The sequence below is a fragment of the Drosophila obscura genome, unplaced genomic scaffold (assembly GCF_018151105.1).
Source record: "Drosophila obscura isolate BZ-5 IFL unplaced genomic scaffold, ASM1815110v1 contig_1, whole genome shotgun sequence".
In the NCBI taxonomy this organism is placed as follows: Eukaryota; Metazoa; Arthropoda; class Insecta; order Diptera; family Drosophilidae; genus Drosophila; species Drosophila obscura.
Window position 1 is genome coordinate 8429506 of NW_024542679.1, and position 26111 is coordinate 8455616.

Genomic DNA, 26111 nt, shown 5'->3' on the forward strand with positions numbered 1-26111 from the left:
TTGCCTCCAACTCTCATTGCTTTTCTCTTTTATTTCATTTAAAAATACCTATTCTCCGACAAATTTTTTTTTTAATTAAAGCTCCATTTTACCTCCATTTTTTCGTTGCCCTTTCAACTTTCTGTCTCTGCTTCGCTTAGCTAATGCCCGAAACAATTTCCGTCTCAATTTCGGCAATTATTTTAATTTATTTAAGCGGGGAAATCAATTTATTATGCATTAAGGACAGTCTAAATTAATTTTTCTTGTTTGCCTCTGATTTTTGTTTGTGCTTAATCAAATTAAAAGTTGTTTAATAAATTCCTGCCCTTCTTCTCTGCCCTCAAAAAAAGCACAAAAGAAATTAGAGGGAGCGGACGACACATAAAGCAAAAGTGAGGAGCCAACAAATTCTTTGAACTTTTATGACACAGAGGAAATCATTCCGGCTGAATGGCTGGCTAATAAACAAGCTGAATTCTCCTCCTACATTTTCTGTGTGTCAGTTGTAAATTGTTGCAAAATGTACAAATTGCTTGATGCTATTTGCCATTTGGATTTTGAATCGGAAGTGGCAGGCAGGGCAGCCCTTGCCCTACCGTTCTACTCTACTCCACTCTCTCTAGAATTCTACCTCTATCTGGTGCCGTCTCGCTCTCGGTGACACTCTGTTGATCTCTTTCTGTTTGCTGGCGACTTTGTGTTTCTTTTATTTACTTGCGTTCAAACAAACGCAATTTGCTTTTATTGAGTGCAAATATTTGTGTAATATTTTCGCAATTTAATTTACAACCAGTCACAGTACCAGGTCCCACAGTCCGACTCAATTTGGTTTCATTTCATCCGTTTGGTTTCGTTTGATTTTGCTCCCAGTGTTTGCTTCGTTGCGGACGAAATTTATATTTATTTTTTATATTCGAACGAGCGCAGTTATTCCACAAACTCCTTTATTTGGAAAGCTTTAAAGCTTCGATGGCTTTGATTAATTGTTAATCAGTCGAGGCGGCATCATCACACATCGATTGCCGTTGAGCGGCAATGGGGAGAAAGAGAAATTTGATGGGCTTTTTGGCCTGCCATGGCAGAGAAGAACATAATAGGATTGAGGATGCAAGGAAGATGAGATATTCAGTTACGGATTAAAAATTCGCAGAAAACACACCATGAATATTCCGATGAACACACAAAATTTGTACGGTGAAATTCAGTTGCAAGAAATTCAATTATTCAAACGCGTAACTTATCTGCTTGTAAACTTGAGAGTTTTTGACTAATAAATATGCAGCGGGAGCCCTTAGATAGCTAAAGCAAATTTATGGTGTAGATGGTCAACATCTATGATAGGCGGACATATGGAGTTGCAACAGGATGGGTTTACTTGCCGCTCCTGAGAGCTAACCCACTGTATTCATATAATTAACCTCTCGACATTGAAAGTTTGTGCCTTATTATTCAGGCTCTTTCCTCAGTTATCAACACTCTTCACGAGCATTCTCAACACTGCTTAGCTATTCAAAAACAACTTTTAGCTGCTGCTGCCGCTGCTGCTGCTGCTGTTGCTGTTCATAATAAAACATTTCCGCCTCCGTAACGGCTCAGAGGGCTCGGAGGCCACTTCAAACCGTAGCTGCCGTTAAGTACTGTCCAAATGAGGCAGCAGCTGGCTTGAAGCACATTCTACGATAGATACGAGTAGACACAAAGGCATTTGTATAATGAAGTACGAGAGAGCGCATGATGAGATTTTGGCTTATTGAAAATCAGTGAGAGACTCTATAGAACCAGCATTGCAGCTCTTTTCATTATTGATTTACGCTTACCGTGTTGGCTTATAAAGATATATTATTTTGTGATCCCCTGTCTGTGCTGCGTGATGCTGGAAAAGTGCAAAAACTTTAACCGAAAACCGCAGCAAAGCCGCTTGCTAATATGTTTAAGAAGTACTTTATTTGTACTGATCCCGCTACTGCTGCTGCTGCTGCTGCTGCTGCTTAAACTAAGCCCAAACTCAACTCGGGTTGCTCAACAGCCGCGTCACATTTTGCTAATTGCCAGCAGCATCAGCAGCGGCAGCAACAGCGGCGGCGGAACAAACTTCGACAAGGACACGACGCAACTTTTCGCCCTCTTTCTGTTTCTTTCTCCACTTCTTCTCTGCTCCCTTTGGTCTTCCACTTATACTGCTTTTGCTACCTTTAAATTAATGAAATCATAACGCAGTGACACAGCTCTCCGCTCCCACCACCCATGGAGCTGGGGATGGAAAACTGTTTTCAGGTTGCCCTTACAATTTAATTGCTAATTTTTTCTATTTTCGCCTGCTGCTGCTGCTCTGCTGCCTGCCTGCCTGCCTGCTTCGATGCGGCTTCTCTCCACCTTGAGCCCAGCATGATTGCTGTTTTTTTGTATAAGAGTGGAAAAAGAGGGGAGTGGAGCACAGGCAGAAGAGGGCTGCATATTTTTAAATTCCATTAGCAGGGGTGCGCGTTCGTGTCGGGGTAAATTCAATTTGCATTAGCTGGCAGCGCTACCCGAGAACTGAGCTGAGCTGAGCTGAACTGAACTGAGCTGAGCTGAGACGAGCCGAACTTTAAGAGGTTTAGTCGATACCAAGTTTGAACTGCCATGGCTGGCCTTGGGGGCAACGCAACCATGCACATGTGCAGCCTGTTGCCAGTGGTAGTGGCAGTGGCAGTGGCAGTTGCACTCGATTAGGCTCAACTTGGCAGAAATCTAGCTAATTGCCAAGCTTTGCTTGAGCGCCATAATTGCTTATTACACGGCAAACTAGCTCACAATTCCCGACCAGGTCCGACCAGCAGCAGACTCTCCTCATCACCAACCTCCCCAGCCGTGCGACACTATTGTGCGTCATTGTCAATTTGTTGGGTTGGCAGCTTCATGGCCCGGAAAGGCATTGCCTGCAGGAGCACTAGCACCACCAGAAGCAACAGCACTAACGTCACAGAAATTGCCATTCCAGCCGTGGCATTTTGATTACATTAAGCGGGTGCCTGAGCTACAGAGAAAAAAAGAAGAAATAGGGTTATCAAGTGAAAGGAAAGGAAAGGAAAGCAAAGCAAAGCAAAGGGAAAGAGAAGTATGAGTACACTTCGTTTATCTTGTCGAGGTGGTTATACTCCATGAAAATCCACTCAAAAAGCTCCTTGAGTAAGCATCTCAGGATGTACTTATCAGAGTAAAGATTGTACCAATTTGTATGGCAATTTTTAAGCTATGATTTACGTACAACAGCAACAAAAATTAAAGCTACTTACCACTGCACAATCATTTTCATAAATATATTTATCACTGCAAATACGGAAACACACACACACACACACACACACACACACACAGAGAAGCAAGAGAGCAAACAACAACAAAAAAAAACAGTTAATTAATTAAGTATATTTACACACAACCAACACAAAAGCAAAACTGGCAGAGCGGAGCAGCAGAAGGATGGGGGCGTGGGCGAGGGCAATGAGAGGAAGCCATTGGCATTGCTTTTTACACTTTTCCCTTTATTTTGCTGCTATTGCTGTTGTTGTTGCTTCCTCCTCATCCTACTTGTATTTTTTTTTTTATTTTTTTTTTTTATTCAGAAGCAACAATTGAGGTTAAGTGATTGTTGAGCGTGTAAGTGGCGCTCGTTAGCCGCTGACAAGACGTGTTCATCAGCATGTGGCCCACACCGACAGATAGACAGACAGACACACAGAGAGACAGACGGACAGACAGACGGACGGACACAGACGCAGTCGTCAGTCAAAGAGATAGCGAGAGAGAGAGAGAGAGAGAAAGAGAAAGAGAGAGCCAGCGGCTGGCTTCCTGAAGTCGACAAACGACTGACAGTTAGAGTTGAAAAGCGACAGAGATGGAGAGATACACTGGCAGCGACCGCCATTTAAATCGGTAATTTTTCATTTGACAATCCAAAAGCTGAAAAGTGTTTCCCCCCACCCCCCTTTTTTTTGGGTTGGTTGTTGCTCTCTTTCTCCGTGTATTCGGGTCAAAGGCTGGACTGCAGGTACATCAACCTGACCACTCGGTTGAAAATGTTGTGCAATTAATTATCAGCCGTCCAGGGATGTGTTTTTCCCCCCAACCCCCGAACACGAGTGAGAGCGAGTAAAATTAATTTAAAAACCACCTCACGCACTTTAAAATCACTTCATCAGTCATGCAGCAGCACTAAAGCGAGGAACAGGGTGTTTCATTTTGGATAATTAAAGCTGCATTTACAGAGGGTATACCAACAACCGTGCTGCCGCCCAAAAACAGATTAGAGAGCGAGTGTACAGGGACTGGTGGTAGGGATTGATCATAAGATAAATACCTGCCAGTCTAAGAGTTAATATTCCTTTAATATTGTGTGTGTTCTTACTCAATAAAGTTCGAATAAACGTCTCCAAAGTGCAATCAACTATTTATCCTTAACGTTCTTCGTTCTGCACTTGCTCGTGCTCGTGCTCGATTCTGCTTTAGATAATTCATCATAGGAATTACTCAACCTATTTCGCAAACTGTCAATCTCGACAGCACGAACACCTATACCAACACACCAACACACCTATACCACTCTCCCACATCTCGCCCCTCGTACGTTTTGACCACGCCCACAATCCTGCCAGCATGTACGGCAATGTTTTTGCCCCAAACGAGCTGCGCTCATTTTTATGGCCTGACATGTTTGTTCTTGCTGCTGCTGCTGTTGCTGCTGTTGCTACTGTTGCTACTGGCATCCCACAACCCCCTAACCTGCCCATTCTTTCTTTCACTTTCTCTGTGCCATTTCTCTTTTTGGTTACCTTCACAACACATCATGTGTCTTCGCCTCTAACAGTTCTCCTCACCCGCACCGCGCCGCGCCTCGCCTCGCCTCGTTCCATTCTTCACCCGTTTCTTTTATTATTTTTTGTTGTACATTTTCAACTGTAATCACATCATTTTACATCATATTTCATACTTCATCTTGTTTTGCTTGAATGCAAAAGAAAAGTGAGAGAAAAGTTCGGCCAAAAAATGGCAAAGGAAGGAACTTGTGGCACACATAGCCCCACAACATACAACTCGTTTTCGTTTGTTGTCCCAAACACAGCTGCGAGGTTCGACGTAATCGCAAATACAATGGAGCCACAGAGGAAATTACTTTAATGTGGGATCCACTCAGGCACCGCTGGATATTGGAGTTGCCAGGGCAACATACATATATACATACATAAATAGATAGGCTCAAGGAAACCAGAACAAGATAAAGTAATGAAATTGTACTTATTGACGTATTTATGCAACATTTATTTAAGTAGATTTAAAATGGATTTATCTCTGATGACATGATTTATTAATCATGTTTATTGATGGGCGATTACCAGAAAATCTTTTTCGTTTAATAGTTTTAGGCCCGCAGGGTAAATGGAATAATAATTGTTACGAATCTTATTAATTTTTACAAATAATATAGATACGATTAGTGTTTAGCATATTTAATTTCTTACTCATAATTTATGCAATATATTGATGCATATTAATTGGCGCACAGTTGAAAAATTACATCATTTTTTTGCCAGGATTGTGTGGGGGCCACGGCCAATTTATACATAAATTTCGTTACCGCAAAGAGCCTCGTAAAGCTACGTAAATCCCCGACTAATTTGATGAAATACCAGGCAAAAATATGGCAGGACAGGACCAGGAAAAGGTCATAAATCCAAACAGAGAACAATGCGCGAAAAGCGATTTTCTCTCGAAAATTTTATTAACATCGAGAGCTTGAGGAAAGTTTCGGACTTGAAGTTTTGCATAATTTCCAGTTGAATGGTCGCAAAAGAGCGGAACAAAGGACTCAAAGGACCACCAAGAGTCGGAAGGAGAATTGTGGCCAAACATTTAACGACGCATAAAATTTATAAATATCTGAGGAGGGGGTGGGGGGATGCTAGGTCAGATCCGCATAATTTTGCATAATTAATGCAAATTGCAATTTTTATGTATTTGTATTGGGCAAATCCTTGAGCTTTTGCCGGGATTTCTGTGTTTGCCTTTTGCCTTTTCCCCTGTCCACAATTCGTTGTATTTTATTTTTTTTTTTCTGTTTCCGCTTAGGACATCAATGGGAAATTACAATGTAAATTAACTGGATGTAAAAGTTTGTCCCCTCAGCTGCGAACTGCGAACTGCGGCCTGCATACGTAAGCAGGACGAATCAGCCAGCTCTCTGCTGGACGGACTTCAAGTAGAATTTAGTTCAGAGTCGGTTTGTGTGGACTCAAAATCGAAATTGATTGTGCACCACATCCTACTCCTACTTGATCTCAAAAAGAGTCCCGGTCCCGTCCGCTCCTTTGACGGAAACTGGCAAAAGGCGGAAACATTCGCGTCAACATACACGGACAGGCGCACGGACAGGACACATTGGCAACAGTTTGGCACGCATATCGGATGGGAGATGGGGTGTGAGATGGTGGGTTGGGTTGCAAACCGGGAAAGTAAGTTTCGAAATTGGGCCGCTGCCCGTCCTGACAGTCTGACAGCCGGGAAAGCTGCGTGCCAGTCTTCTAAACACGACAGGGAAACAGTCGGAAAAAGGACAGACGGACAGGCACGGGCGGACAGGCGAACGACAAAAACAAAGCAGCATTAAAAACTCATCATCCGGCCACGCTGCAACGAAATAAAGAAAAATGGAAACCATGGAAAATGGGTGGCAAAAATCTGCTGGTGCTGCTGGTGCTGCTGGTGCGGTTCGGCGGTACAACTACTGCTGCCGGCAATAGCCGGTTGACTGACATTTGGAATGCAGCGAATCTAGCTTCTGCCTCGGCTTCCTGGTCCCTCGGGCCCCATTCAAGAGGCAAGACTCAAAGCCAACTGTTGTTGGCAGTTGACGCGGGGACAACGAACCGTCCGTTTGGCCACTGGAACGCGCTGGTTACCTGATCTTGGCCTGGCCAAGAAAAATCCCCACAAAACAGTCCTACAATGCGATATGCATTTAATTCTCTTTTAGTAATATTTGATCAGACTACAGGTAAAGGTAAACATTGTTTACACCTTCCCTTCCGCTGTTTAAACCTTAAATATACAACATCCTCTCTACATGGGATTATTATTGAAGTGCACAGCACTGCAACGATACTGATGGGTTTGGGGTACAAATCAAACAATTCGGGCACGCCATAGCAGCATAATTCGCGGGATTATATGCAGCTGGCATGCCAAACTGTGATTACATATGTATATGTAGCTGGCGAGAGGAGGAGAGAGGCAAAGTACTTATGGTGCCTCCTTCTGCCTCATTCATTTTGTTCAAGTTGCCCGAAAAACCCTTTGAATAAATATATTTATGTGCGCGTATGTGTATAGGTAGGTGTAGAAGAGATTGGTGTGGCGGGCGACTCTCTTCAGTTTCCGTTCAAGTGCATGCAGCAAAATTAATTGCTTTGCACTCGAGAGCACAACTTTTGCCGCTCCATGCTCTCATGCTCTCATGCTCGATTTGGGGCCCAGTGTCCCTCTGTGTGTGTGTGTATTGACATTAATCAATGACAATTTGGCACGGCCAGGCGCGTCTTCGAGTAGGCAGCAGATTGTGGCATGCCAGGCAGGACAACAGAGAGAGAGAGAGAGAGAGAGAGAGAGAGAGTTCGAGAAGCCACTCGAAAGTGTCAATATCAAATGAATTGCAATTAAGCACAATTCATCAAGTGATGTGTGGGTGGCTGGGCTGGGAGTGTGTTTGTGTCTGTGTGTGTGTGTGTGTGGAAAAAGAGTTTGTCAGTGGCACAATCCATGCTGTCCGCACTTTACCCTCAGCTCCCTCAGCTCCCTCATCCATGGTAATGCCAATTAATGATTACTGACACAGAGCTGCTGCTGCTGCTGCTGCAATCGCATTCTCGAGCCACTTACTCCAAACCCACCCCAACCCCACCCACCCACTCGGGGCGTTGACAATTAAAACGTTTCGCAGCGTCCTCTTCGCCTCCTCTCTCATTACACAAAAGTACTGTGCCTGTGTGCCTTTGTGCCCGTTGCCCGTTGCCCGAACAGCGGACAGCGGACATCATGCGGTTGTCCGACTGCCGCCTGCCGCCTGCCGGAAACGGAAATGATAAGCGAGTGTCAACTTGCCAACTGTTTTTATGCCAGCACGAAGTGCTACTCCCTACTGCGCTCTTCTCTCTCTCTCTCTCTGTCTCTCGGGGGGGAGGAGAGTGCGCTGTGTGGCATTTTGTTTGTAAAATTTAATTAGAAAAGTTAACTTCTCAAGAGCTGGTCAGGTGTCCACCTCAAGCTTCGGCCTCTGCTCTTGCTGCTGCTGCTGCGCCTGAAGATGCCTCATTAACTCTTTCAAGGAGCAGCGCACAGGGGCACAAGAGTCGAAGCCACTTTTGATAAGTGCGTGTTGCGAAAAAGTTGCTCGAATTTCCAACGCCACCAAAAACGTGACAAAAACTTGTCAATGCATGTAAAGTGGTGAGGGGGTCGGGGTGCCTCTTGGACTGCGGAACTGAGCACCAACGAAGCGTGTCGAGTATGCAAAATAGGATGGGCTGCAAGGACAGCGACAAATGTCCGACATTAGCCGTAGAGCGTACCAAAAAAAAAAAAAACCAACCAAGTGCCAACGGTTTTTGGGGCTGCACCATAACGACTGGCAGATATCTCGTAAACGGGCTTGAGACTTCGAAAGTCAGTAATCGCCCCGTTCCCTTTGTAATTTCTTGATGCTCTTTTGGCGTTGGAACATGCCCTTTGTGCGTTACAAAACATCTACTTGAACACGTTATACCCTGCAACTACTCCGGAAAAAGAAGAGTCCAAACAACAACAACAAAAAAAGGAAACGCAGGGCAGTGCGAGAACTTTAGGGCAGGACAAAGTAGAGGAACAAGTTCGCTGGCGGTAACCTCGTTTATTATGTCATCGTCATCGTCGCACAGCGAACGGGGAAACCATTTTGCGGCAGCCAGCGGGTGGCTGGATGCCACACAGGTGATTGGGCGACGTAGCCCATTGCGTCCTCTTTGTGAACGTGCCCCGCTGCAGGAGCAGGCATAAAACTATGCGCACGACCAAACCGCGTGGGTGCAAAAGTTTTCCAAGGAAAATGTAGTCGATGGAGACCTGCTGGAATGCATTTGGGGTTGCCTGCCGTCCTGTCCTGGGACAGGACAGGAGATCGGGTGTAGCGGTGTCGTGGAGTTGTAACTGTAAACTTATGCAACTGGCCGCCAACTGAGCTTGTTTCGATTTATAAGCTGGGGCGCTGTCCTTGCGCTGGCCAAATGGGCTTTGGGTGGGCTGGCCACGTGGGTCGTGGTGGGCTAGGAAAAAAGGCATTCACGTTGGACGTTTCTTATCAACGTGCAGCAGCCATAGAAGTTCGGGTGCATTGACGGCAAACAAATGTGAAAGTAAAGTACAATGAGAGGCGCTCCTGATTTGGTTTACAAAGGAGAATTAATGTGGGAGTGTGTAGGACTGGCTTTGGGCGAGGGACTTCCTTTGAAAGACAACTCAAAAAAATCAACATTCGATATGACATGACATGTGATCGAGTATTCAGAAGTCAAGCAATTTACCGAGTGTCTTCTTCGAGGAATGCCCTATACGGACAAGAACCTTGGGGACAACTATCGCACCGTCCAGCACATCGTACTGGACGTATCCGAGGAATACATTGAGCCACCGGAACCGCGTGCCCGATGGTGGTCAGGTGGCGTTGCCTCCACCTGCGTCGCCTGCTTCGTGGCACCCATCGATCTGGTCAAGTCCCATATGCAGACACAAATTAAAAAGAAGGGCATGCTGGAAACGGCCGCCCAGGTGATCCGTTTGCGAGGTTAGCTAATCGAATACGAATTAGGTGCCTCCGACTAATGATTCAGGGCTTCGTGACAGGGTTCATTGGCTTCTACGACGGCTTCTCGGCGGCGGCCCTGCGGCAGATGACCTGCACCAATATCCGATTCGGCATCTATGAGGCGGGCCGCTATGCCGAGCCCATACGTGACAACAATTTCGCCAAACTGGCCCTGGCCGGCTTTGCCGGTGCGGTCGGATCGATCTGCGGCATACCCACGGATCTGATCAATGTGCGCATGCAGAACGACATGAAGCAGAACGATGCGGAACGACGCAAGTAACTCTCCACCCCCCCTCCCTTTTTGCTTGTGCTGTGAGCATTAACGATCTCAGCGGTTTCTTTTCCTCCCCATTCCCATGCCCATTCCCGAACCAAGCTATAGGCACGTTTTCGATGCGCTCATCCGGATACCCAAGGAGGAGGGCTGGCGCGCCTTCTACGCGGGCGGAACGCCGGCGGTATTCAAGGCCTCGGTGGGCACCTGTGGCCAGATAGCCCTCTACGATATTGTGAGTGCAAGTTTTCTGGGGATAACACAATCCAGATGTGAGACTATCCCATCTGTTTCCTTTAACCCTCCATCAAAAGGTCAAAACTGAGCTGAGCGAGAACTTCGATATGCAGGATGATGTTATCCTGCACTTTGACAGCTCGCTGATATCCTCGATATTCTCCTCGCTGATCTCGCATCCCTTCGACGTACTCAAGACCCTGATGATGAATGCCCGACCTGGGGAGTTTCGAGGCGTATTCCATGCCGCCATGTACATGATGAGGTTCGGCATCCTTAGCCCTTTTCGTGGCCTGGCGCCGACCATTTTGCGCAAAGGTCCGGCCACCGTAAGTCTCTTTATTATCTACGAGCAGCTGAGGCTACGTTTCGGCTATGTTGAGGATGAATAAAGCGAGAGAGGAGAGTTTAAAGCGAGTTTCTAACCGAAAGATCATTGAACCAGAAGGGGCACAGTCTGGCTGGGGCTGGCTGGGACTGGGGCTGGGGCCATCCTTTGCTATCAGAAACATCAACCGCAACTGCTCACATTATAAATTGATTACCACTCGCAACGTGACTAATGAACATTAGTTTGTCCAACTCGTTGGCGCTGCTGGGGACGCAGTTGTGTGCCTCCAAAGTTGGTGGCTGGGGGGGGCCAAATGCCAGCACGTGTCCGTGTCCCAGGCATAGTTTTCAGATGCCAGGAGTGCGGCAAGGGGCGGCAAGGGCTTGGATGATGACAACTAGGCGTACTGCACGAGCAACAATGCCCAGACAGCGAGTCAGCGAGCATAGGGAAAGTTCCACTGTTGTCTCCTCTCGGAGCATCTGACATCGTTTTGTCGTGGAGTGTTGTGTCACGTATGCGAGGTAAATGTTACACGTATGGTGCAGAGAGAGGGAGAGAGAGATGGATGGATGGATGGATGGATGATGGGTGGGTGAGGGACCACGACAACATATGGAGGACACACCACTGCACACACACATGTGTCTCTCCCTCTATTCTGCCACTCCACTCCACCCTTTAATCATGATTGCAATCATTGTGGAAATTGAATTTGTAAGTAGGCAATTTGAGGGTGGGTGAGGGTTTGCGCGGAAAAATAAGAATAATGCGACGCAATGGAACCAAATTAGTGCAAATGGCGGGCTATAGAGCGACAGCTAGCGATGGCAATCCAATGCGATATATATGCTCTATATTGTGCTCTATATTGACTCTAGATCCTAGAGGATATTTCATAGAAGCTGCCCATATAGCAGAGAGCGTTTTTCTTTACTATTTTCTTTGATATTTTCTTGGGAATATTTTCCTTTCTGGCACAACTACACTACTCGCAGCTACACCCAGTTAAAGTCCCACGCTCTCACCTCCAGCCAGCCAACCGCAACACACTTTTAAGCCAACAGCTAACACACAAACTCGCACTTAGACACCCCCCGCCTTCCTCCCTCCCCCTGCTCTGTGTCTCCCTCTCTATTTGCATAAATGCTCTCAGCCAAGTTTATGACTGACTTGCGATTGCATCCACAATGAGGTTTTGCCTCAGCTGGCGGATACGAAAGATATATAGAATACCGGGAACGGTGGGGCGGGGTGTTGGCTGTCTGGGGGAGGGGGGGGTCTGTGGTGTTTTCTGTGTTGGTTGGCAGGTTATTAGGCGCTAGGCTTGCACATTTTGTTTGCCATTAAAATAATTTGCATAGTTTGTATTTATGCAGGCGGTTTGGCATACGGGCACGGGGTATGGGGAACGGGGCATGGGGCACGGACTCCGGCCACATCGTTTTGCATTATTAAATAATACGCATACGCACCGTTGACCCGTTTTCGGTGCATAGCTCTGGTGAGCGAGAGACAGAGAGAGGCAGAGGCAAGAGAGATGGCGTGAGGTCGGTGAGGTGGGGTTGTGCAATCAATGTGCAATTGAATGCTTTATAGTAGAGGTGCATGCACCGTATATTTGAGGTTGCTTTGGCCGAGATTGTTTTGCAAATAAATACGTGCGTGTGCGGCAGAGAAGTCATCATGGCAGCGGCCAGGAAGTGCACTAAATGTTTGACATGCGCTGGCTCAGTTTTGAGGTTGAATCAACATTCAGCTGGTTGTATGTATTGGTTGATTGGAGTTTCCTTCACGCATTTAAGTGCGTAAATAAACGCGGATCGAAAGGCATTCCTCCATATTGTTTGCATATTTTTTTTACTCAGTCTGCCTTGGGCACATCATCGTAGTAACCAAAATACAGGCGAAACTGTTCGAATAGGACGAATGTGAGGATCGTGTTGGGCACCATTCGCATCAGGCTGGGTACAGCGCCGCGAAAGAGTCCCCGCGGCCCGAAGCGCATCATGTAGCTAAAGAACTTATCCGCCTTGCCGCCGTCCGGGGCTCTGGTGGTCATGCGCAGCGTTTTCAGGATCTCGATGGGCTGGCACAGTGGACCGCAGAGCAGGGCCGCCGTCAGGGAGCTGATCACGTGCAGCACTTTGCTGTCGTCCTTCAGCTCAAGGTAGTACCTGTAGTTCATCTTGGCCTGGGAAACAAAAAAAAGAACCAATAATGGAGATATCGGATGGGAGGCTGGTTCGAGGATGTCAGCGTCACCTGATCGTAGACCGCATTCTGGCCAATGGTGATTAGGGCCCCGCGCACGCACGAATAGCTGCCACCGTGGTAGAGCGACATCCAGCCCTCATCGCGAATCACTTTGTACAGGCCATGGAAGACATTTCGGTAGTTGCGCCTGTTCTTCTCGGGTAGGGCCCGGTCCACGTGCATCCTGGTGTTCACCAGCTCCGTGGGTATGCCCACACAGCCCGCCACAACCCCAGCCACGCTGGCCACACCCACCTTGTGCAGGAAGTTGTACTCGTCCACGTACCGCTTGCCGGTCTCGTACAGATGGAAGCGAAGGGCCACATAGGTCATCTGGCGCAGCAGCTGGGCACTGAGGCCATCGTATAACGAAAATAAGCCTATGTATGCGGAGGGACGTTGCGTTCAGGTGTTGCGCTCGTCCAAGCATATTTTGTACGGCTGCTTACCATGCTCTTTGATAGCCAAACGGATGGTCTGCGCCATAGTTCTGTCCTGCTTGACGATCACCATGCGCGTCTCCAGAAGGTCGAAGGGGGCCGTGAATAGCTGTGTGGTTGCCCCAGCCAAGCCGCCGCACCACCAGCGTGGATATAACCTGCAATCATCCGTGGAAATGATCAGTAATCAGTGATCGAAAGCGGGAGCATCGCACACCTTCGTTCCTCCTGCAGGACGTCGTAGTACTTGTATGGAAACGCCAGCTTGAGGGAGCTTCAAGTCGTAGCTATGGGGTCTGAGTCGACATGACTTTACCTGACAGCTGAATGCAAAGCTAACTTGACCCAAAGTGAAGCCGAGCACTGGAGCCCAGGACACTTCTAGGGTCTTGCGACGTGTGTCAGTTGTGCTTCCGACCATTAACAAGAGCACTCCGACTGCGTTGTCTAATTGCTGCTGTTCCAAGTTCGAACTAATTGAGGCATCTCGCCACCCACTCGCATCTCGCCTGCATACGGCCAACTTTCCAACCCAAAGAACTTATTGCCACGCAACGCAGGTGTTGCAAGGCTTTTCAGTAATTTGGCATAGTTTGGTGGCTTTCCCTTCGCACCCCCCGCCCCTCAAGCGAAGTTTCGAGTGTGCGCTGCTCTGCTCTGCTCTGCTCTGCTGTTCTGTTCACACAGTTGTCGTGGCATTATCATCGCCCATTAGGCATAACCAATGCGAGAATGTGCAGTCCACCCAAATTGGTTACAAGTTTGGTTACAGATTAGGGGGGGAATTGAAAGTTATTTCGAAGGAGTGCGAGCAACGAAAGAGCTTAGCTGTGGGTAAGATACATGCATGCGAATGTAGGTGGATTGTTAATTAAAAGAAGTACTTTTGGCAGCCATGCTAAAGGGAACTTAACTGGTTTGGGGGACAGCCTCTGCAGCATGTCAATAGAGTGGATAAATGTACGCATATTACAGACTCCAAATAAGTGTACCTATCTACTATTTTATTATCGATTACGGCCCTAAAAAGGGCCCAGTTTAATTGCGCTTAAATTGAGTGAGCCGCAGGTGAACCCATTCCCTGGCCACGTCCCCGCCTCCATATGAACTATGTCGTTGCTGTGGATCTATGGCATTTACCGCGCAGCGCAAATCGTTTTTCTTTCCTCATTAAGTGCATTTATTTATTTATTTTTTTGCACAAGCCCCACTCTGGCAGCCCGCACCATCAATCAAGTGCTCAATCAATCAATTCCGCATTCCGCATTTATTTTATTGCCTTCAATTTCAATGCAAGTATGGTTCAAATGCAATAGCAACAGCAATAAAAAATACTAACTACATACATAAATATGCTCGAGTATATATCTATGTGTGTACATATATTTGTAGTTATAGCCGTATTTTTATTTATTGGCGGCACACTAAAAAATGTATGCTGGGCCAGCACTACTCGTCGTAGGACCCATAGGACCCTCTTTTTACTGACTTCTATCTGTCGCTTTTACAGTTAGTCTACTACTAGTCATAACTGCATTCGATTGGTAGGGGGGTGTGTTGGAGGGTTTTTTGAAATGCGTAAGCTCCAGCTGCCTCCCTGCCTCCCACTGAATGCTTTTTGTTCAGTGCAAACGAAATTACTCTTTTTCGATTTGTTATTTTTTAGTATTTTATTTCTCGTTGGAGTTGCTCCTTTTTTTGTTTTGTTTATTGCTTTCCTTTACAGCTAGCTTTTCAATTTGCCCGTAATGTAAGATAATATATCACGTATGCCCTCGCCCAGGCACTTGGCCGAGAGTGAGCACTGTCTAAACGAGACAGACACGACACGCCCTCGCCTTGGGTCCTCGATCGGTTGCCGATAATGAAATAAATCACAACTAACCTTTCTATGGCATTTCGGGTAGTTGTCGTACTAAACCCACTTACTTACAGGTAAATTATAAAGATTCTTGTTATGAAATCGCATAGCAGGGACTCCCTTAGACAGTACTCAACGCGCTCTCTCTCTCATTCCAGCAATCGCTCGTCAAATTTACTTTTGCAAATTTAATGCTCACTCTCTCTCCCACTCTGTCTGTCTGTCTCTAGATTTCTTACACACTCTCTCTCTCTGTCTTTGAAAGTTTTCGAAATAACACGTCAATTTGATATGCCTCCACATCGATGGCCTTTGTTGGACCTGTTGTTGTATCCCCCCCCCCCCATGCTGCCTGCTCGAGTCCTTCCTGCTCTCTCTGCTATTTTTTCGGTAGCACATATTATTCCGCCTCCCTGGTAATGTTTTCCCTCGCCTGTGTCTGTGGTTATGTGTGGTCGTGTCTGTTTGCCAGTATCTTAGGTTATTAGAAAAGTTTGCGGCCTGACTTGGTAAAAAAGATGGCAGGACAAAGGGAGAGGCAGAGAGCAGCAGCAAAAAGTTGGCACTCGAAGAAAATTGCATATTGGAGTTGTTTCGGCCATTTCGGACACCCCCATGTAAGCACTCTCACGGATCTGCACTCCAACTGATCTGCCAGCGGGTATGCTCTATAGCTGGAGCTTAGATTTTGCTGTCCTCAAAAATACTTACTTACTAGATGTTGCAGTCCCCCATAAAACATGCTGAACTATAGCAGAAGATCACAGTTGGAAAATGGTTCATTCGAAATGATTTCCTATAATTTTCTCGGCAAAAGGAATCAATATCCTTAAATGAAAGCCAACAGGATTTCATGATAATCTCATAGATCCCCCCCAAAAGTAAACCCTCCCATTTTTATTGCAACTTTAGATAAATATGTGAATAATATTGATATATCACACGGGTTTTTTTTTTTTTGAGAGAAATTCTTTGGATATTTTTTGCAGCGCGCCTTCCGCTTGTAGCGCATGCAACAGTCTGTCAGTGAATCCAGATATTGGCAGCGCATCACCCAACCTATACCGCGGCTGCTGGCAAACTTTCCGACAAGTACAACAAACAAGAGACTTGCAACGGCTGTGCTGTGCTGTGCTGTCGATGCCTCCAGCCACATGTAGTGCAGCTGCAAGCTGCCGACAAACTTGGCAACTCAACCAGCTAGCAGCGACCAGGACAAGCTGTGGAGCGGCAGTAGGACAAGAAGATTCTATCAAGTTTTTCCCCAGCACACTTTTCTTTTTTTGCTCCCAACATTTTTGTTGCTTTTTTTTTTGCGGCCTGTCTGGTTGCCCCTCCAACAGAGGCAATTTTCGTGTTGAACTTTTTTGAGAAATGTTTTTGGGGCAAAATATCAACACTGGAACAACTGCAGACCTGGGGGAGAATGGCAGGGCCCGGACGACAGGGATAGGGATCAGGTGGCAAGTGTAAATGACCCGACAGAGTGGGGTGTGACGTCGAAAGGGTGTTAGAAAGGTATCCGATGGTGCAACAATCAAATGGTCAAAGCTGTGGCAAAAGTCACTCAAAGGCCAGGCCCAGTCACGAATCCGGCCAGAGGTGCAACGAAAATTCCATTTTATGATAATGCAACTTGGCAGCTAGCCAAAAAAAAAAAACAAAATAGAAATAAAATAAAACCTAGGGAAAGATTGATAGTGCCGGGAAACCAAGTTGGCCCTTGGCCCGACTTGGGGTCGAGTCAAGTCCTGGCCTTATAGCCCGGCCTTTCCTGGCCACGATACGGCAGCTGGGCAACATGTGCTGTAATAATAATAACAATACAAACACCCCATCCAAACAGCTGCGAATTCGGGAATTGCTGCAGTTCTTTTTTGGCCAAGAGAAATTGCCCGAAAGCAGACAAGAAGCAGGAAACACAAGCAGCCGACTGTTAAACACCCTTTGAAAACAGAATATCAGAATAAATGGTATGCATATTAGAGATTGGAGTGGATACACTCGCATTTATGTGTGGAATACACTCCTTCAAGTTGAATAGTTTTCTGTAAGCTTTCCCAGTTTTTCCCCATCAATGTAGGCTGCAATAAAATCGATCAGGGCTTACTTCTTGAAGCCAACTGCACCAGCCGCAAGATTCGTAGCTATTCCAGAAATGCCTGTGGCTTAGGGCATGCATCCAGCTATGGCAACGTGGCGTATGCGCAATTATCAGGCAACCGCATCGGGACCAAGGAGAGGAGAGGACCTGCAGGCGAGGCGAGGCAGCAAGGACTTGACTTAAGTTTTGCTGGGTTATTTAAAGTTCGCGTTATTAATAAATGCCTCGATGTAGGAAGTCTCCGCCTCTGTTTTTTGCCTCTGCCACTGACTCTGCCACTGCCGTTGCCTCGGGCCTGGTCTGGTCTGGTCTCGACTCCGGTCTCTACTGTTCTGTTCTTTTGCTGTGCTGTGCTGTCCTGGTCTGGTATGCAACGCTTGATTAGTGCAGCGCCTAACTTATGGCCAGGCAGGGCCCCTTCTCGCTTTGGTTGGGAATTGGCGGGACGGTAGGGGACGCCAGGACGACTTCCTGCAAATTACTGAGAGTTTTGCTGGGCGCAAAGTTTGGCGCGTTATCGTCGAAAGTTTAATGGAACTATGTCGTGTCGTGCATCGAAAAGCCCGGCCCGGCCCGGCCCCAATGGGGGGGTCCAAGTCAGACAGCAGACCGTACCGTCCCATTCCCATGCCAACCCCACAGGGGGCAATGTCTCTGAAATGGGGTTACGGCAAGCGAGGAAAGGGTCCGGCATCCGTGCTGAGCCTAGTCGGGTCTGACTTAGGGATTGGCTAATTGTTGGGGACTCCGACACCGAAACCCACCCCACACCACACCACACACAATTCAGAGATTCGTGGACTGAAAAGCGAATGAGAGAAAACAAAATGAAATAATTATTCGGGGGCAGAGGAAAGCAACTGGAAATTATGGTAGGTTAGGCATAAAGTATGGTCTGGTCAGTAGGTTAGTAGCTCAAAATAAGAACAGAGCGAACAAAGGAATGCATCAAGATGCTATAATTATATTAGGACATCCCCAAAATATGGTTTGATTAGCTTCAGGGAATGCTGCAGCTAAGGGCCTTGCAAGTTCTATAACGGCTGAAACCATTCGCATGCAAACATATTCAACGTTAATGACAATTATGCAGACACTGGCTCTGCTCTGTTGTTTACTGCCATCCATTGATGAAGGCCCATCGCAGGCATCGCATCGCATCGAATATTAACGCAATTTGAACCACAACCGATGATGGACTTGCGGCCTGTGGTTAGCCCCAGGGCGTGGAACCAGAGAGAGGGCGCCACGATTGTCATCGATTGATGCCTGACGGAGAGACTCGCCTCGCCTGTTGGCCTCCCCTCCCTTGCGCCGTCTGTTTGTAATTATCAAAGGAATACTCGTATCTGAAATGATTTCCTGTTGCTGTCTGCAGTTAATGGGCCCCTTAAATTTGTTCGTGGCTCGAGGGCAGTCACAGTCATGCTGCTGCAAACTTGCTCAAAAGGCATTTTAAATGTTGCACAATATTTGCGTTTTATTCGTTCTTTGCATTAATTGCGAGTAAGTACGAGGTTGCTCTCCCGTTTCCCGTTTCCTATTTACAGGCATTTAGCAAAGTTTCTCCTGCAACTTAATTACTCTGGGACTCACACATTTGTTTTCCTTTTGCAGACATATATGTATGAGGGAAAACCGGCAACAATTAATGCTTGCATCGCGTTTTTCTCTTAATTTTATTTGCATACACATGCATTTACAATATGTACTTAGTGTTAATTCCCCATTTGTGGTAAGAGTTGTTTGGGTTTAACTTGGAAGCAAAGAAAAAGGCACTTATTGCACCACATAGTTATACGAACCTTTAATTGAAGCAAACAATTAAGTGTTAACAAGTGCTCAGTTTTATGGCTTCAGTCTGTTAATAGTTTAACAATTTAAATGATTATGAATGGGATTATATGTGAGTGTTTGTTTTTATTCAATTTAATGCAGCGCACAAAATGGATTCTTGGATCAAATTTGCCTGCTCTGTGATCTCATTTAATCTGAAAATACTCGGAAACCCCTTAATCGCTTCTCGTAGCCTCTTCATGTGTGGACAAAGTTACCCGCCACACAAGGGAAGTATATAATTTAATTCCAGGAAGGTGAAGAAATCCTTAAAAAATAGGAACTTCCGTGTGTGTTTCACCTGCTACCTACCTACCTACCTTACTATCGCTGCATATCGCATTGCCAGTTAATTTGATTGACATTTATCCGTTTTTTTTTTTTTTTAGTCGGTATGTTGCAGACCCGGATAAGGGGGGGCGTGGGCTATATCAATGGCCCCGGTTGCCGTGTGTCTTTAGTCGTGTCTGGGGCCCCAGCAGCAGCGGGCTGCCCGACTCGGTCTACACTCTACAGTCTACACTTGACACAGTGTTTGCACTTTGCGCTGATTTAATCTTTTCGTTGCCTTTGGCTGAGTGTCTGGTAACGGGGATGGGGGATGGTCTGTTCCTGTGTCTGCTACTTGGTCTGGATCCTGATTGCGCGGCCTGCCCTTCTTCGCATGGTCTCCCACTCCCAGTCTCCCCCGGTGCTACAGTCTGCGCGTGATAAAGAGCAAGAAGCGAAGCGAAAAAAAAAGGGAGAAAGAAATCCGGCTGTTTGCCTTTGGTTTGAAGGTGTCGCCGTCGCCGTCGCCTGCTCATCGACGGCATCTTCATGGCGTATTCCGATTCCGATTCCGTTTGAAGAGTGCAAGCAAAGAGGGAATAAAAAAACAAAAACTAAAAAAAAAACGCTGGAATTATTGAACATCTGATGCAGTTATGATAATGTCAAAGCATTTCCACTCAAGTGGCAGTTTGGCTAGATTCCGATTATGACAGGCAAATGGAAGAGTTATTGGAAATTAATGCAAGCCAGCCCGCCGCCACCCCTCCCCACAGACAGATGACATCGATTTGGGTCAATGAATAAAGCAAGTGGCGGGCGGGCAGTCTTAAAAATAAAATGCTCCTCTTTTTGTGGGTGGTTTTTTTTTCGATTAAGTTTCAAACCATTTATGACATTGATAGATATTAAAGCCAACGGCAAGGCTATTAGAGCCACAAAGCAGCAAAACTAATGCCCAGCTTTTTAATATCTAAAAACCGAAAAACCTAATGCCCCTATAGTTATATGTATGTATTTATGTATGAATTTTATATAAATTCTTCTTCTTTTTTTTTGTTTTTGTCCCGACCAACTGTGGTGTGGCCCAAACATTATTATAATAATTTATAAAAATTTATGTAAAAACTTTTTGTTGTTGTGCGGCGCACAGACGCAGTTAATTTGGCCAAGTTTTTGCGGCCTGTTTGGCGGTCAATTGTGTAATTTGTGTGCTGTATATATATACATATATATATATATGTATGTATACTTGAGGAAAAGTGGGTGTTTCGGATTTCATGTACATTTGTACCCCTCCCTCAGAGCCGTAGCTACAGATTATACAAATTTATGAATGTACTTTAAAATCGAAACCTTTATCCATATAACCGCAAAACATGCCCAAAATTGGTTAGTTTTAATGCAAACAGCCTGTTATTGTAGAGGAGGGTTTATAGGTACCATTCTAAATATGCTTTGTAGAGGGCAACAACGTGCCTTGCACCTGGACAATAAAGTTTTTAGATTTTTCTTTGACTATGGAACATATCTGTTGGTTGAAGGTTATAGTTTTTCCGTCCAATATTTTCTGATTAGTTTAATAAACCATTGGATAAATGTAATCATCTTTAGTTATGTTGTAACTTCTCTTTTGGCTCTGCTGAACAGTGAGGTCTAGGCCACGAGCAGCGCTTCGTTCTCTCAGCAATGTGGACGGCCGTTCTGGCCATAGCTGCACTTTGCTATTTGCGCCTCTTCTTTCACGTGGTAGTGGCATTCGAATAACGGGCCTCAGCTATAATTTAAGCCCGCATCGTGCTATCAGACTTAATATGTAATACATTCTGTGGTGTGTCGGTCAGTGGGGAGGAGTAGGAGTGCCGACTGCTCCACAAAGTTGGTCAAAACAATGGCAGCCCTATCCCTCCTCTATTGTTTCTCCCTCTCTCCCTGTGTGTGTGTGTATTTGGACGATTTGGCCCTTTTGTTTTGGTTTATTGTTTTTGAAATGCACATAAAATGCGTTTTGCTGCTGTCCTTTGTGTTCCAATGCAAGCGTTTCAGGCTCATATATTATTGATGGCTCTGGATAACAGTGGAATGAATGGAGCGTATTGTGGATGCCCCACAACAGCATACAGCACACAGCACGCAGCGGGCTCTATTTTGTAGTCCAGCAAAAATGCAAAATGAGACAACACACGAATTACGTATTTAAAATCGAATTTTTGCATTCGAATTTGGATAGTGAAAGTTGGTTTCCCAATTGATTGGGAAAGGTTGGTAGTATCTGGGTAGCATTTCGGTATTCCGTATCAGTATTAAAAACTGAGACTATCTATAATTATGCGTCCATTGCTCTTTTAAAAATCAGAATTTCAGAGACTAATATAGGCGAAAATCAGGTAAAAGCTTTGGAAACCAGCAATAAATAATATAATAAATAAAATAATAAAATAAATAAATTATATTCATGTATATTTATGTACTGCTATAATCTGCCCCTCTGCTAAAAATCATCTAGATCGTTTAATTATTACAGGCAGAATAACAAAGTATATTTTTTTGTTCCCTTCTCTTTGTGGCTACTTATTGCAGTTCTACATTGAAAAGAAATCACGAGTACAGTCGCAATACTCGGCCATGTAGAGTGCATATGCTTACATATATAGAATATAGACAAGATCGAAGCTTTCGAGTCAAGTTCCCACTTGAGAGATAACAGAACAAACCAACCACATGAACTTGTGAAATGCGTCGAAAGCTTTCCAAAGCTCGTCAACTTGTTTGTTTACCGCTCGGCTGCTTTCATTTTACTGCGAGATATTGAGACGATGATACGACAGGCAGTGCATCAGGGCATCAGGCGGAGGTTCAGCCTAGCTGGAGTGAAGGTCGCCCCCAGCAAGACTATAGATGCGGCAGCAGCCAGCTCCTCGTACATGGAGCAACTGGAGGGGGAGTGGAATACGGCGAAACCCTTCGAAGAGATACCCGGTCCGACACGTTGGCAGCTGTGGCGTGGCTTCCAGAAGGGCGGTGAGTTCCATCACCTGGATATGGCCGAGCTGATGGAGCTTTATCAGACGCGATTCGGGGACATGTGTCGCGTGCCGGGCCTGTTCGGCATGCCCACCACTGTGTTCACCTTTAAGGTGGAGAACTTCGAGAGAATCTACCGCACCGAGGGCCAGTGGCCGGTGAGAGGTGGTGCCGATCCGGTGCTGCACTATCGTGCAAATCGCAAGGACGGATTCTTCAAGGACTGCGTTGGACTGTTCAGCAAGTGAGTAGGCCATCATCTGGCCCAGAGCTACCAGTTGCTGATCTCCATTTGCAGTGGTCCGGAGTGGGGCCGTCTCCGCAGCGCGGCGAACCCTGTGCTGATGCAGCATCGGAATGTTGATCTGTACCTGGAGCCCATGCAACGGGTCAACACCCAGTTCATAGATCGCATCAGGGCCATCCGGGACAAGGAGTCACAGGAGATGCCTGGAGACTTTCTCGATACCATAAATACGTTGACCTTTGAGTCGGTGGCTGTGATTGCCTTGGACCGGGAGCTGGGACTCCTGCGGGCCGCATCCATCGAACAAAGGCCAGAGGCCAAAGAGCTCTTCAGGAACATTAAGATCTTCTTGCAGTCGTTTTTCGAGCTGGGCATGAAGCCGTCGGTGTACAAGTACATCAGCACGCCCACGTACAGGAGGTTCAGTCAGGCGTCGGATGTGATCTTTGACACCTGCTCGATGTACGTGAATGAGGCTGTGGCCCGGATAGACGGCCAGTCGGCCGCGGAGCGTTTGGGCCGGAGGAGTATCTTGGAGCAGCTGCTGCAAATCAATCGAAAGTTCGCCGTTGTCATGGCCATGGACATGCTCATGGGAGCAGTGGACACCACCAGCTCGGCCCTAACTGGTATCCTTCTCAGCCTGGCGAAGAATCCCCAGCAGCAGCAGAAGCTGCGCGAGGAGATAGTGTCCATGCTGTCCCAACCAGACCGCCAGTTCACTCAGAGCGAGATGAAATCGCTGCCATACCTGCGTGCCTGCATCAAGGAATCGATGCGGATGTTTCCCGTCACCTTCGGCAATCTGCGATCGGCGGGCACAGATGTCGTGCTGGATGGCTATCGCATACCCCAGGGCACGAATCTCCTGATGCTCTCCACGAATATGATGCGCGACGAACGCTTCTATCCCCGACCCAACGAATTTCTGCCAGAGCGCTGGATACGGCCCCAGGGCGACGACAGCACCGAGTCGCTTCTCCGGAATAATTTGAATCCATTTGCCTACCTGCCGTTTGGCTTTGGTCCCCGCATGTGTGTGGGCAAGCGGATAGTGGACCTCGAAATGGAGCTGACCGTGGCCAATCTGGTTCGAAACTTTCACATAGAGTTCAACTACCCCACAGAGAAAGCCTTCAATCGATCGTTCCTAAACATGCCAATTATTCCACTGAGATTTAAATTTACCGATGTGAAATATTCCTAAATAAATGGTTTCAATAAATAGCATATTTTCAAAAATAACTGTAACTATATTTGAATTTGCGCTTAACAGCACTGCTTTTACAATCAGCTGTTTCACGGGAATTGCCCATCAGTGCTTCCAGAATTTCAGAGTGAATAAACATTTTCAAAATAAAATATATATCCCTATAATGGTGTGTAAATACAACACTTTCTGCCCAGTCATCACGAAAATGTTGTTTTGAGCTTACACACCACACCAAACTAGTTCTAAAACAAGCCGAATTTATTTGCTACATATTCTAAGCTATGCTAGTTCTAGCCTGAAATAGCCAAAAAGTGGCAGCACTGTTGCCCATCACTGTCTGAAAATCTGACAAACAAAGTGATTCATCGCGATAAAACAAAACGTAAATTCACAAAATTACAGTTGATTTCAACTGCACAAACCTTTTTTTAACCCATTCGCAAAAAGTAAATCCATCAAGCTGGGTAACGACATGTCCACCTCATCAATGGAGAGTAAGTAGTTCAGTGCGATGACGCCATACACCCACCAGACAGCCACACCAAGAATCTTTCTCACCCACACCACCCTCTCCGCGTCCAAACAGAACACCTCTTTAATCTCAAATTTGCGGTGAAGGAGCTGGAGCGAAACTCCAAGAAATGCGAGAAGGAGGAGAAGACGGAGAAGGCCAAAGCCAAGAAGGCCATCCAAAAGGGCAATATGGACGTGGCCCGCATTCATGCCGAGAACGCCATTCGCCAAAAGAACCAGGCCGTCAACTACCTGCGCATGAGTGCTCGCGTGGATGCAGTAGCCAGTCGGGTGCAGTCGGCGCTGACCACCCGCAAAGTCACTGGCTCGATGGCAGGCGTGGTCAAAGCCATGGATGCGGCCATGAAGGGGATGAATTTGGAGAAAATCTCATCTCTGATGGAAAAGTTTGAATCCCAATTCGAGGATTTGGACGTCCAGAGCTCTGTGATGGAGGGCACCATGTCTGATACTGTGACCACCTCGGTGCCCCAGGGCGATGTCGACAATCTGTTGCAGCAAGTTGCCGACGAGGCTGGTCTCGAGCTCAACATGGAGCTGCCCAGCGGTGTACAGAGCCAGACAATTGGTGCCTCCACCACCCAGGTCTCGCAGGAGCAGGACGAACTGACGCAGCGTCTGGCACGCTTAAGGCAGGCTGAATAAAACGAGGGAGACTCACTAAAAGGAACGGAACTCCCTGCCAGCATTCGATGCCGTTGAATTTCTCTGTTGTAGCATTTAAGTACAGAAGAATATGAATAAGAATTATGTATTAGCCTTGACTCTTAAATATGTGTGCATGAAATTGCAATAATCAATTAATGTCAGCATATTCCAGGATGTGGCTGCTGCTGCGTTGTGGAGTTGAGATTGGGCTGAGGCTGGGGCTGTTTAGCACGCTGCTTCCGGGGCTTGCGTGTGGCATTTGTGGGTGCTGTGCCTCCATCTGGGGCTTGTTTGTTCTTCGGTTTCGGTCCTCGTCGCTTTTGCTCTGTCTTTCCCTTGGGATGCGGCGCCACCATGGGCACTGAGCGCCAATTGTCGCCATGTTTGTCCAGCCGACGTTTTAACATATCCACATCGAAATTTCGCCGTCGCAATGTCTTCTTTATAGCATTTACTCTGAAAATTAATAAATAAAGTTAATAAACTACGAAACTACCTGGACAGAATTTGGCAATTACCTCATAACACAGCGCTCGTTGTCGGCCTGTATCCTTTGGCATTTGTCAAAGAGCCTTTCGACTAACTGCTGGTATATGTGCGACTTTTTGTTAAGCAGCATTTTTATAATTTTGTTTGGAGTCCCGGAAAGATTGTTGTTTAGGGGACGGACTGACTAGAAGTTGTTTGGACAGCGTAAATAATATTTATTGCTCGACTTTGATATTCGCTCTAATATTGCTAGCCAGCTAGAACACCCAGCACTAAAGCTATAATTTTGTACGATAAATTAATCAATTTGCCACTAGATTGACTTGTTTTTAGGTACTCACTTTTATTGAATTCTTTGTAAAATATGTTTTAACAAAAAAGGTCAAGAATGTGCACCAAATTTGATTATTTTGCTACATGTCAAATACACAGGGATGCAATTTTTACAGAGCCATTGCCGATATCCGATACATATCTAAGCATGCCATTAAGGG

At 46.3% G+C, this 26111-nt stretch overlaps 5 protein-coding genes across 7 annotated transcripts; 3 read left to right on the forward strand and 2 right to left on the reverse strand.

Annotated features, from left to right (window-relative positions):
- The first annotated feature begins 9503 nt into the window (after positions 1 to 9503).
- On the forward strand, positions 9504 to 10778 carry LOC111070507 (mitochondrial dicarboxylate carrier). Its single transcript, XM_022361106.2, has 4 exons — positions 9504 to 9829; positions 9889 to 10129; positions 10230 to 10362; positions 10442 to 10778. The coding sequence occupies exons 1-4, from the start codon at positions 9589 to 9591 to the stop codon at positions 10754 to 10756; spliced, it is 930 nt and encodes a 309-aa protein (XP_022216798.1). The 5' UTR covers positions 9504 to 9588; the 3' UTR covers positions 10757 to 10778.
- Positions 10779 to 12338: 1560 nt separating this feature from the next.
- On the reverse strand, positions 12339 to 13719 carry LOC111070509 (mitochondrial dicarboxylate carrier). 2 transcript variants are annotated; one of them, XM_022361108.2, is made up of 4 exons: positions 13609 to 13719; positions 13401 to 13549; positions 12961 to 13331; positions 12340 to 12889 (listed from the first exon to the last, which is right to left on the reverse strand). In XM_022361108.2, exons 2-4 carry the CDS (start codon positions 13462 to 13464, stop codon positions 12560 to 12562), a joined length of 765 nt encoding a protein of 254 aa, XP_022216800.2. In that variant the 5' UTR covers positions 13465 to 13549; positions 13609 to 13719; the 3' UTR covers positions 12340 to 12559. The 2 variants fall into 2 exon arrangements, with proteins under 2 accessions (XP_041448956.1, XP_022216800.2); XM_041593022.1 differs by lacking the exon at positions 13609 to 13719 and having other exon boundaries at positions 12339 to 12889; positions 13401 to 13545.
- An 8532-nt stretch (positions 13720 to 22251) lies between these two features.
- LOC111070502 (probable cytochrome P450 12c1, mitochondrial) lies at positions 22252 to 23960 on the forward strand. Its single transcript, XM_022361099.2, has 2 exons — positions 22252 to 22730; positions 22785 to 23960. The coding sequence occupies exons 1-2, from the start codon at positions 22279 to 22281 to the stop codon at positions 23938 to 23940; spliced, it is 1608 nt and encodes a 535-aa protein (XP_022216791.1). The 5' UTR covers positions 22252 to 22278; the 3' UTR covers positions 23941 to 23960.
- A 161-nt stretch (positions 23961 to 24121) lies between these two features.
- LOC111070511 (charged multivesicular body protein 1b) lies at positions 24122 to 25252 on the forward strand. The gene is made up of 2 exons (XM_022361111.2): positions 24122 to 24440; positions 24533 to 25252. The coding sequence occupies exons 1-2, from the start codon at positions 24419 to 24421 to the stop codon at positions 25123 to 25125; spliced, it is 615 nt and encodes a 204-aa protein (XP_022216803.1). The 5' UTR covers positions 24122 to 24418; the 3' UTR covers positions 25126 to 25252.
- LOC111070512 lies at positions 25219 to 26063 on the reverse strand. Of its 2 annotated transcripts, none has more exons than XM_022361112.2 (3): positions 25959 to 26063; positions 25647 to 25895; positions 25219 to 25584 (listed from the first exon to the last, which is right to left on the reverse strand). In XM_022361112.2, the coding sequence occupies exons 2-3, from the start codon at positions 25745 to 25747 to the stop codon at positions 25287 to 25289; spliced, it is 399 nt and encodes a 132-aa protein (XP_022216804.1). In that variant the 5' UTR covers positions 25748 to 25895; positions 25959 to 26063; the 3' UTR covers positions 25219 to 25286. The 2 variants fall into 2 exon arrangements, with proteins under 2 accessions (XP_022216804.1, XP_022216805.1); XM_022361113.2 differs by having other exon boundaries at positions 25647 to 25801; positions 25959 to 26056.
- Positions 26064 to 26111: the final 48 nt, after the last annotated feature.

Coding starts and splice junctions, on each gene's coding strand:
- LOC111070507 (XM_022361106.2), top strand. CDS start 9,589: ATGCCCTATACGGACAAGAACCTTGGGGACAACTATCGCACCGTCCAG. Junction 10,130..10,229: donor AACGATGCGGAACGACGCAA/GTAACTCTCCAC, acceptor TCCCGAACCAAG/CTATAGGCACGTTTTCGATG. Junction 10,363..10,441: donor AGATAGCCCTCTACGATATT/GTGAGTGCAAGT, acceptor CTCCATCAAAAG/GTCAAAACTGAGCTGAGCGA.
- LOC111070509 (XM_041593022.1), bottom strand. CDS start 13,464: ATGGTGATCGTCAAGCAGGACAGAACTATGGCGCAGACCATCCGTTTG. Junction 13,332..13,400: donor TTTGGCTATCAAAGAGCATG/GTAAGCAGCCGT, acceptor CCGCATACATAG/GCTTATTTTCGTTATACGAT. Junction 12,890..12,960: donor AGAATGCGGTCTACGATCAG/GTGACGCTGACA, acceptor TTTGTTTCCCAG/GCCAAGATGAACTACAGGTA.
- LOC111070502 (XM_022361099.2), top strand. CDS start 22,279: ATGATACGACAGGCAGTGCATCAGGGCATCAGGCGGAGGTTCAGCCTA. Junction 22,731..22,784: donor TGCGTTGGACTGTTCAGCAA/GTGAGTAGGCCA, acceptor CTCCATTTGCAG/TGGTCCGGAGTGGGGCCGTC.
- LOC111070511 (XM_022361111.2), top strand. CDS start 24,419: ATGTCCACCTCATCAATGGAGA. Junction 24,441..24,532: donor GTCCACCTCATCAATGGAGA/GTAAGTAGTTCA, acceptor GCGTCCAAACAG/AACACCTCTTTAATCTCAAA.
- LOC111070512 (XM_022361112.2), bottom strand. CDS start 25,747: ATGCTGCTTAACAAAAAGTCGCACATATACCAGCAGTTAGTCGAAAGG. Junction 25,585..25,646: donor AACGAGCGCTGTGTTATGAG/GTAATTGCCAAA, acceptor ATTAATTTTCAG/AGTAAATGCTATAAAGAAGA.